Source organism: Phoca vitulina, unplaced genomic scaffold (assembly GCF_004348235.1).
Source record: "Phoca vitulina isolate PV1807 unplaced genomic scaffold, GSC_HSeal_1.0 scaffold6, whole genome shotgun sequence".
In the NCBI taxonomy this organism is placed as follows: domain Eukaryota; kingdom Metazoa; phylum Chordata; class Mammalia; order Carnivora; family Phocidae; genus Phoca; species Phoca vitulina.
This window is the reverse complement of record NW_022589709.1, coordinates 2733536-2744771: the sequence shown is the minus strand read 5'-3', so window position 1 is coordinate 2744771 and position 11236 is coordinate 2733536. Positions and strand designations below refer to the sequence as shown.

The 11236-nt window shown below is 42.1% G+C and overlaps 1 protein-coding gene across 5 annotated transcripts in view; it reads right to left on the bottom strand.

The window, feature by feature from the left end:
- Positions 1 to 3339: 3339 nt before the first annotated feature.
- SGCD (sarcoglycan delta) overlaps positions 3340 to 11236 on the bottom strand; it is a 938618-nt gene continuing 930721 nt past the window's right edge. For all 5 annotated transcript variants that reach the window (XM_032403596.1, XM_032403597.1, XM_032403598.1 and 2 more), the window contains 2 exons: positions 5042 to 5165; positions 3340 to 3680 (listed from right to left, as the gene is read on the bottom strand). In XM_032403596.1, coding sequence (XP_032259487.1) covers positions 3507 to 3680; positions 5042 to 5165 — 298 coding nt within the window. In that variant the 3' untranslated portion in view covers positions 3340 to 3506. The remainder of the gene's footprint in view (positions 3681 to 5041; positions 5166 to 11236) is intronic.

The window sequence follows — 11236 nt, the reverse complement described above, 5'->3', positions numbered from 1 at the left end:
CGTCAGCAACCTTTTCTGGAAAGGTCCAAATAGTATTTTATGCTTTTCAGGCCATGAGGTCTCTGGCACAGTTACCCAACCTTGTTGTTATAGAATGAAATCAGTCACAGACAACATGGCAATGTGTCTGTGTTACAAGAAAACTTTATTTACAAAGACTAGTGATGAGCCAGGTTTGGTCTAGGGACCACAGTTTGCTGACCCCTGCTCTAGAGTTAAACTTTAAGCAATCTTTGGTCTATGGTTGCTGGATATACAATGAAAATCATCCAAAGGAAACTGACCTAAAGGGAGTTAAAGCCAATTCAAGTTTATAAGATCTATCCGTTGGGTAAAGGAACAATTAGAAAGCCTCATACCAAGTTTCTACCTACAGAGATGTCACCATAAGGGCTTTTGAAAACCTTTGTCATATGCTAGCAGTTTCTTAAGACTGAACTTTTATGACTTATTGAACAGATAACAAATAGAACTGAGTGCTAAACATATTTGGAGATCACTTTTTAATTTTTAAAAATCTTCTGAAGACTATTAGCATACTAGAACTTCTAGAATATTGATTCACTTGAACTCTTTGTTACGCCACCTGCTGTTTAATATACTGGAGTGTGACTGTCTAGAAGATATTATATATAGAGATTAGAAAGAATCTCACTTTTTAAAATTAAAGTTTATCGATTTTAATGTAAAAGATATTTTTTTTCCCAGAATTAAAACTCTCTCTCATGACCATGGACAAATATTCTAGTTGGAGGAAGTTGGGAGAACAAAATGTACATTGAGGAACTCTGAATGCATTTTACTGACTTCTGTAGTCTAAACTGAACTACATAATTTAGTCCATGCCAAGTTTCCTGCCTATTAGCTGGTTTATTGTAGTCACTTAGTACAAATGAAAATCAGAATTTTTTTATCATGTCTGTTCCCCATACGTGTTTGATTTCTATTCTTGGCTTGCTATTATTATTTTTATCCTATTTGTGATCTGATTACCTTTAGGATTAACGTCTGCAAGTGGGATCACGTCACTCTTTTTTATTGGCATAAAATCCCCAAGGTGCTGATCTCAGACTTGCTTATGATGATTAGAACAAAATCAGAGGAAAGAGGTTCAGGGAACCTTTTGTTTTCTTGTCATCCATAGATTATGTACTTGAGATGGCAAAATGCAAAGATGGGTCTGTCTCCTTAAAAACATTTTGTGTTAAGGTATTTAGCCATGAAGGGCCTCATAGCTACTACTGTTTGTCTCAATGACATGGGGTAGATGTTCCTCGTAGCCAAGGGGGGCCTCTCCTATTTGGCAAAACCCCGTATGTAGTACCTGCAGATTCTGGTAGTATGATCCTACAGGATATAAATAATACCAAACCAGAGCAACTTGATACCTTCTTAGGGTTTTCCTTTTTAGACTTTACTGCTACAAACTAAGTAGCCTTGCCCTTGAACAACTCAATTCTACATGGGATACTGAGGAGGAGTGACTGGAGGGAGTATGGGGTCTGGAAGCCAGCGGGGCCACTGGTCAGGCTAGGAAACCTCCCCCTCTCCGGCCCCCACCCTCTCCTAAGTGACTAAGTGACACACAACTTGCTTTCATATCCTTTGTAGGCTCAGCCTACAAAGCTTGAGTGTCCTCTCAAAAATATCAAATCTCTTATTCATTTCCTATGACCAATCTTCCCCCACTTGTGAAGTAAGAAAAATTAAAACCTTGTTGAAGAAAACACAAATGCCATTCAGGCCTACAAATACGACCTCATTTAGGGTTGTGGGGCCGCTGCTTGCCAAATGGTGTCCGGGACTATCTAAGCCGGTTACGCCTCCATTTGGCCTCCTGAGAGTCCACTTCTGTCAGCCACTGGTTTGTCTACCAGCTTTTAAGAGGCCCACTCATGACTAAACCGTTCCCCTCCAATCACCCAAAATAAACTACAGTTGTAACAAGATAAATAGGATGTGCTTCTCCTTGCTGAGTGCATTGACTTAAGGCATAGGCACATTTCCCCCTCTTTGAACAGAGACGGTGTAATCCCCTGTCCCAGCACAAGAGCTGGCCAGGGTGACCCTGTAGCACGATGATGAAGGTGGAAGGATGAGAGGTAGCTGATGGCGGGAACGAGGGAGCTGCTTCCACATACCAAGTAGTGGTGCTGCTGGGCCACGGGAGCACAGCGAGTCCGAGAGAGACACATGGCTCAGTTTATATTAATTTCCAGTGACCATTTCCGGGGGCATGTATTTCACATCTGTGATTCTTGGGTCACTATTCTTGGGAGAAAACATAATGGTGGATTTAGGAATAGGAATATCCCAACAACAAATATATATATATATATATAAATATATTTATATATATATATGTATGAAGATGGAAGTCAGAGTTTGTGCATGCCTTTAGAAATAAAAGGCAAGTCTCTAAATTACCTACCAATCCCAAGATACATAGAAAAATTAATTAGGTTTTCTATGCTCCTCTTAATTAGGTTTCTATCCCTAAATGGCTTCTCTTCAGGTGGGGGTTCCTCTCTTGAGGACTGATGGACAGGATTTTGACTAACCTGATCATTTGGGGCTGGAGTCTGCTGGATAAAGTCAGAAGTGAGGATGAGACCGATCCTGAGCCATTTTTTCCTTTAAACAGAGACAAATCACCCATTTATTCTTTGCCTGTCAGGCCACTGAGTAGCTTCCAGCCAACTGAGGAGCAGCTGTTACCCCATTTTGTGCTGATTTACAACTCCTATTTTGACTGTGGGATAATAGGTGATTTTTGAAGGAAGATAGCAGGAGTTGGGTGAGCAGTTCAAACTTGGCTGAACCTCATCCCCCACATTCATCCAAAAGCCCCAGTACATTTGGCTATGAAGGCAGAAGAGCCATTTTGTGTTCCTACAGCTGACTTCTATGGCACTGCCCCATCCCTCACTTGAAGAGGGGGAAATGGGCCAGCCTTCCTAAAGCTAAAAATGGAAACAAAATGTCTATTTCAATATGAGGGTCTCAGTGCTTGAGCGTGACTTGGAGATTCCCGCCATCACTGCCCTGTAATGACACTAAAGGGGAAGATATGCGGCTCCTCAAACCTGTTGGTGAATATTCGGTAAGTGTCCAATACACTGTGTGATTTTTGAAGGGTTTGGGGAATATTGGGCCTGAATCAGTATTTTGATCTTATCATGTAGGTGGTGGGGTTGACATGGAAATGATGGTGGATATCACAGGGTCACCCATGGTTCCTTTTGTACTGAAACCTCATTTTATACAGAGGATATATATATTTATTTATATATATTTATATATATTTATATCCACCCACACGCATACACACACACACACACACACACACACACACACACACACACACAGGCGCGCGCGCGCGCGCACACACACGCGCACACGGTCTTTGATAGGCTTTCTGTGTTCTAGTAAAAATAGCTGGCAGCCAGTATCTAAAGACAAAAACAGCCTTTATGCTGCCGACAATGTCCACTATGGATGGTCTCTCAAAGGCAGACACTTGTGTTTATCTGACAAGTGGAACCAGTTCCTGCCTGGGACAGGAATAATCTCCCATTGGCGCAGACGCAGATCTCGAAGACCTTCTGCCTCGTTCCTGTAGGCGTGTAGGATCCGTGAGGCAGTCTAGGTAGTTGGATTTTCGCAGCATCTAACTTAATCTAAAGAGAGCGAATAGGAAGGAAAGGGTAGTTAGAAGCTGCCATTTATTCTCTTGACATTCAGAGACAGGAGATGAATGTTCAACCTAAATGAGCACCTACTATGTGTTGAGTATTCTAGGCACTGAGAATTCAGAGATGAACATGACAGATAAAGTCTCTACCCTCACAGAAGCTTATATTCTACCAAGACAATGTCACACTGGTCTATATTAGCAAAAGTGTGCAAAGGTATATCAAGTAGAATATGAACGGAGTCCCAGAGTGAAATGCATTTGGAAATGCTGGGTTAACCATTTCTTTACTACGGGCCTTCAGACCCTCAGCTAGGTCCGTGTGCATGGGAAGACTTCAAGAATATGCAGTACTTTCCAGTCTTAAACGACTGGTAAGATTATAATCAATTCCTCCAGAGGCCGGATTCTGAGAGCTATAATCTGCATAGGTAATGTAGTCACTATTTCTAAATGTGTGTGATCTGGAGTTTGTAGCTGTTTGAAGAGACCATTTTGATAAGTGAATGCTTTATCTGAATAGCTCTTTTAAAACAAATGTAGCAAATGCCAAACCAATCAAAAGGTGGATTTGGTGCACACAAGCAGGTGGAGATGGATAACCTCTAAGCAGATATGAAAAGTGGAATAGAGTTTTGCTTTAAAAAAATACAAAGCTTTTCCTCTATTTAAAAACTCTTAAATTAGAAGGTTCACTTCTGAACGTGATGAAGACATTTTTAAGTTTGCAGTTTAATCCTACTTTCTTGGGATTTGGCTTACCGTGTCTACACAAGGGCAAGCAGCTATTCTGTTCACCAAAGTGGGATTATGTTGGCTAGAAGAAGGAATATGTGCAGTCCTCCAACTTCTCGTTGCCTACTCTACCCTATCTTAGTTTCGCCTTGTCCTGGATTGGGGATAGCTGCTGGCTCCCACTCCCCATTCTCAAAGTAGTAACATACAATGTAAACTTTAAAAGCGACTATGAGTAAATTATGTTCAGCTTGAACCAGATGCATGTGATATACAGCTTAATTAGGCTGGCTACGTAAATCTTGCTTTTGGGTGAGAGACAGAATTCAGAAGCAGCATTCATTTTCATAGCCATGTGCATAATTCTGTCGTTGTAGTATATGCTATTACATTAGCACTTTACAAATAATGAGTCATCGCTCCTACATGTTGTGGGTTAGGCTTATAACTGTGCTGTTCGACATATTTGTTCCGGACATAAAACCTTCTGATTGGCTCCTCTTGTTAGAAATGCAGGATCCACTTTGGTGCTAAGGGAGTCTGGGAAAGTTGTGGGGAAGGTTGGCTTGTTGGCGCTGTGTCTCTCTGGACCTACATCCATCTCACCCCTACCTCTCCATCTTTGGACTCCAGCCTCAGCTCGGTTCTGCAGGTGGCTTCCATATTGCCGGCTTCTGCATTGATTTCAACTCCTTTGGGGGCCTCCATCACCAGAGACCGGGTCGGGGACTCCAACCTGAAATACCCACAAGATGAAGATTAAAAACCCCATTTCACTTTTTTTTTTTTTTTTTTGGTAAATTTGAGAAGCAGTTGCTGCTCAGAGCATTGACACAAAACGGCATTTCAGTATTTGATCAGGAAATCTTTCCAGCTTTGCTTTACAAACCTGGTCAAGTTTTTCAGGGAGGAAGTAACCTATCTGGGCCTTATCTTCACTGCATATTGAAAAGATTGCAGGAAAGGTGTTCTAGGATCCTGGCTTCATTTTATCTTACATCTACTCAATTATTGCTTTATTGGTATAATTAGCCAAATTCTTACATAAGTTTTGTTTATTTTTGGAGTAAGGCAATCTCGAGTCTCAACTGCACTTTCTAAAATTGGTAGATATTCCTTCCACTTTGTCGAAAGAAGCAGAATCAGACAGAGTTTAAAAAAGGGACCTAGGAGTTAGGCAGGCCTGACTCAAGCCCTGGGACTGCCACACTGTGACCCTGGCAAGACTCTTTGTCCCTTCCAAAAGTTCTCAAAGCCTGTTTTCTCATCTATAAAGTGCCTCAGATGGTGCTTGCCACATTGGAAATGCATTATACGTGTTAACTATTGCCATTACTGCTGTTACTATTGTTAGTATACCAGCAAATCATAAAGAAATCTCAGGCCTTACTCAACTGGTTGTCAAAAGAAGAGAGGAACAGGTCATTGGTTGCTGGGGGATGGAGATGGTAAGGGATTTGACGGCAAAGGGGCAGCATGAGAACGAGAGGTTCTGGTGATACAACTATTCTGTATCTTGACTGCAGTGCTGGTTACATGGCCCTCTGTGTTTGTGAAAACTCACATAACTGTACCCCCAAAGAGTGGATTTTCTTATATGTAATTAAAAAAGGAGAGAAGGTGAATCAGCTACACTCCATGTTAATTATGATGGCAAAACAGGCTAATACTCCTTAGAAAGATCTTTGCCTAATGCTTTTAATGGGAAAAATGTTAACCATGCCCTGAATAGGCTTGATTTTAATATTATTGTCAAATAGCTGTGGATGAAGATCCTCTTCTCTGTTCACAAAGGAGGTGTCCTAACGTAGGAAGCACAGACTCAGCATGGCTCTCAAACGGCTCTGATTCAGACGAGTTTCCTGTGTTTTATTTGTGTGTCCCCAACTTCCAGACACTTAGAACATGTTAACGAGGAACAACATCCTCTCTGCCAACTGCTGGCTCCCTGTTCTGCTTCCACCACTCCTTACCAACCCTCTTGGGTTTCAGTAAGTGTCAGGAAGAGCTGACCAGTAGGGACACCACCACTGAGCTACCCCAAGTCCCACCCCACAGGTGCCAAGAGACAGCTCTTCACACTTCTCCACTGGTGTCTGCATTTCCCCTGCAGTGACTCAACCAGAGTCCCAAAGAGGAACGACAGGTCTATAGTCCTGGTGAAAGACTGGCTTGAACTTCTGCTGAACTCATTCTTTCCTTTCTGACCTCACCCCTTGTAATGGCAAAAATCCCCTTCCCTATTGGCTCCTCACAAGACCTTCACCAAGGGGATGCTGAGCTGGGGTGGTTCTGCCTCTAATTATGCTTTACTTCATTTGCACGTGGTTTCTCTCATGAAACCATCAGTACAAGGGGGGAGGGTCTTGACACCGGAGCAATAGGGAGTGACGTCTGTGCAGCGCAGTCTTGCCTCGGACCGTCATCCAACTCAGTTCAGCTCCTCCCATGCTCTTGATCCTCTCACTTTTGAAACATGAGGGTGCTTTTGTGCTATTTTCTTTGTTTCTCTCCCACAAAGTCTGGCTGGCTTACACAGTTTATCCTGCATTTTCTAACGTCTTCGGTTTTTACTCAGGTGGATACCTCTCCCCTTATGGTGTAAGTTTCCCTTCCGCTAAGATTTCTGCTCAGCTCCAACTTTGTTCACCTTCTTCTCAATGGTGCTGCTGTGTCATCCACCCTGCCCAGGTGACAGTCCTCATGCCATCTTCTCTTTCCCCTTCTTCCCTCTCTTATTTGACCAGTTAACTTACAACTTCTCCCTACTCTGTACTAACTCATCTCTAACCTGGACTGTTTGAGTGCCTCACACGTTTCGTCACTCATTCTTCCTTTTTGCCCATGTACTTCACACATGAGTCTGTTTCCTGAAGTACATTGGGAATATGTCCCTTCTCTTCTCAGTAGGTGCCGGACACTGCGCCAGGTGCTTTATATGTAGTATCTCATTTAATCCTCACAAAAGTCCTATGACTTCGGTACTCTTAGTCTTGATTGTGCCCACAAGGACACAAAGGTAAGAGACTTGCCCAGGGTTGTACATCTAGTAAAAGGGCAGAGGCAAGCTTTGAACCCAGGTTTAGCCAGTATGCTATCTACTACATCTTATCACTTCCAGAAAAATTGGACTTCTTTCCTGTCTATCTTCACACTGTTCTTTGCAGTTAAAGGCCACCTTTTCATGGAATTAGCGCCTGTATTTCCAAAACCAGTATCTGTCAATAAGGGGAGGGTGTCAGTACTGCGTTTGGCTCAGGGATGCAGCCTTCCCAGCACGCAATATTTCTCACTACACTTGCACTTGTGGCAGGTTGAAGCTGCTGGTTCTGGAACCACACTTTGAGAACTGACATCAGTGACATCAAATTCAGGATAGGGTGAGTGTGTCCGTATTTGGTATGTAGCACTCACACTGAATGATTCATACAGAAAGATAGCTGGGGTAAAAAAAGAGCTTGACGTAGAAAAAAATGTACGGAGCTAGGAGAACTTTATCAGAAGAAGCACCGGCATTTCAGACAGGCATTAGAATTCACTTACTCTTGTTCACTTCTGTGGGCTCTGAGATCAGCAGGAGGGCTCCAGGGCCAGAGAAGTAGCTTCAGAATGACTGCTGTCGTTTTCCCCCTCTCAGCCTTGGAAGTACTAAGTTGCTGAGAAAGGGAGCTACTCTGAAACTGCTATTGTGAAAAGCTACAATAAGGTAGAAATGACAATTTCCTGGAAGCAGAGACAAAAAGGTAACTGTTTCCCAGCCTATCTTAACGTCTTTTGCTGTTAGGCAGACTTAATAGTTTGTTAAGATAGATATTCCTTACTGTTAATGTTCATCTTCCCATTGTGGAAAAAAGCTCCTACAAGAGCCCCGTGGGGCCTGCACAGAGCAGGAGGAACGCTCCTGTGAGGTCAACTTCTGACCCTAGATAACCAGTCACAGCACAATGGCTAAAATGGCCTTGAGCAAGAAAAAAATGGGAGGAGGCTCCCTTCTGATGGGGGGCAGCTGAGGGTCCTGCTGGCTCTTGGAAAGGAATACTGCTTCCATTAGAAGAGAGTGTAGCCCTCTTAAGGCAGGACTGAAAAAGGCTCAGAATGGAATAATGACCAGGCCCGGAGGCCCTGGGGTTGGGCCAGGTCCTCAACAAGAGTTCCCGAAGGTGAGCATCAGAATCCCCTGGAGGGCTTGTTAAAACACAGACTGCTGGCCTCCACCCCAGAGTTTGGATACAGTAGATCTAGAGTGGGGCCTAAACACTTGCACTTGTGGCAGGTTGAAGCTGCTGGTTCTGGAACCACACTTTGAGAACCACTGTTCTAAAGCAAAGGTCATAAGCTCAGGAGCCCATGAAGACGAGACAGGTGCTGTAAATTAGTGACCCATAAGGAAGCTGTGAGGAAAACAGTCTCTGGACAATAATACATGGCAAGTGATGGAAATGCTTTTTACAGGGGGCAGCTTCTATTCTAAATGTGGCTGATTACTGATGACCTTGGTCATGTCCTGAGCTCCTTTTCCTCTTCCCACCATTTCCTTTTCTCAAGAGTAACTACTATTATGAATTTTGTGTTGACTGTTTTCTTGCTTCCCTTTATAATATCACTACAGGTTTGCCTCCTTATACAATACATTGTTTACCATTGCGTGTTTTTGAACTTGACGTATAGACAATTCTACTTAGGTAGACTTTCCAGTGACTTTCCCACCTCAACATTATATTCCTGAGATGCCTCCATGCTGTAGCACATAGCTGTAATTTATTCAGTCTCCTTGGCATTCTCTATTGTGATTTGTCCATCCCTCTGTTGGACATGTGGGTTGCTTCCAGGTTTTTGTTTCCATAAACAGTGCATCTATGCATATTCTGCATGTGGTTCCTGATGCACACATGTAATTTTCTTTAGGACGCATATGTGAAGAGTGGGATTGTTGGCTCCTAGGGTATGTGTAACTACAGCTTTATTAGATATAAGTTGTGCATAGGAGTGTACTGTATACAGTTCCCACTAGTAGTATATAGAGTTCCGGTCATTCTACTCTCTTGCTAGCATTTGATAATATTTTAGTATGAAATGAGTGTGAAATGGGATGCTATTGTCTTTTAAATTTGCATTTTCCAGATTAGTAATGGAGTTAAGCATCTTTTCATTTGTTTGTAAACCATTTGGGATTCTCCTTCAGTGAAATGTCTTTTGTCCATTTTAATTGTTTTTATTGTTGTTATTTTGTGTGTGTGAATTTTAATAGTACTTTATATTCTGAAAAATAATTATTTAGCAGTTCTATGTACATACAATTTCTTTTTCGAGTCTGTGGTTATGTCTCTTCACTCTGTGCTTAGCGAATGAAGTTTTACATTTTAATGGTGACAAATTTATGATCTTTTCTCTAGGGTTTGTGTTTTCTGTGTCTTTTTTTTTTTTTAATTTTATTATGTTATGTTAGTCACCATACAATACATCATTGGTTTTTGATGTGGTGATCCACGATCCATTGTTTTCGTATAACACCCAGTGCTCCATGCAGTACGTGCCCTCCTTAATACCCATCACCGGGCTAACCAATTCCCCCTCCCCTCTAAAACCCTATTTGTTTCTCAGAGTCCATAGTCTCTCATGGTTCATCTCTCCTTCCAATTCCCTCCCCCCATTTTTACCTTCCTTCTCCTAATGTCCTCCATGCTATTCCTTATGTTCCACAAATAAGTGAAACCATATGATAATTGACTTTCTCTGCTTCACTTATTTCACTTAGCATAATCTCCTCCAGTCCCATCCATGTTGATGTAAAAGTTGGGTATTCATCTTTTCTGATGGCTGAGTAATATTCCATTGTATATATGGACCACATCTTCTTTATCCATTCATCTGTTGAAGGGCATCTCGGCTCTTTCCACAGTTTGGCTGTTGCGGACATTGCTGCTATGAACATTGGGGTGCATGTGGCCCTTCTTTTCACTACATCTGCGTCTTTGGGGTAAATACCCAGGAGTGCAATTGCTGGGTCATAGGGTAGCTCTATTTTTCAATTTTTGAGGAACCTCCACACTGTTTTCCAAAGTGGCTGTACCAACTTGCATTCCCACCAACAGTGTAAGACAGTTCCCCTTTCTCCACAACCTCTCCAACGTTTGTTGTTTCTTTCCCTGTCCATTTTTGCCATTCTAACTGGTGTAAGGTGGTATCTCAATGTGGTTTTGATTTGGATTTCCCTGATGGCTAATGATGATGAACATTTTTTATGTGTCTGTTAGCCATTTGTATGTCTTCTTCAGAGAAGTGTCTGTTCATCTCTTCTGCCCACTTTTTGACTTGATTATTTGTTTTTTGGGTGTTGAGTTTGAGAAGTTCTTTATAGATCTTGGATACCAGCCCTTTGTCTGTAGTGTCATTTGCAAATATCTTCTCCCATTCTGTGGGTTGCCTCTTTGTTTTGTTGACTGTTTCCTTTGCTGTGCAGAAGCTTTTTATCTTGATGAAGTCCCAAAAGTTCATTTTTGCTTTTGTTCCGCTAGCTTTTGGAGATGTATCTTGCAAGAAGTTGCTGTGGCCGATGTCAAAGAGGTTACTGCCTATGTTCTCTAGGATTTTGATGGATTCCTATCTCACATTGAGGTCTTTCATCCACTTTGAGTTTATCTTTGTGAATGGTATTAGAGAATGGTCGAGTTTCATTCTTCTGCATGTGGCTGTCCAATTTTCCCAGCACCATTTATTGAAGAGACTGTCTTTTTTCCATTGCATGTTTTTTCCTGCTTTGTCAAAGGTTATTTGACCATAGAGTTGAAGGTCCATATCTGGGTTCTC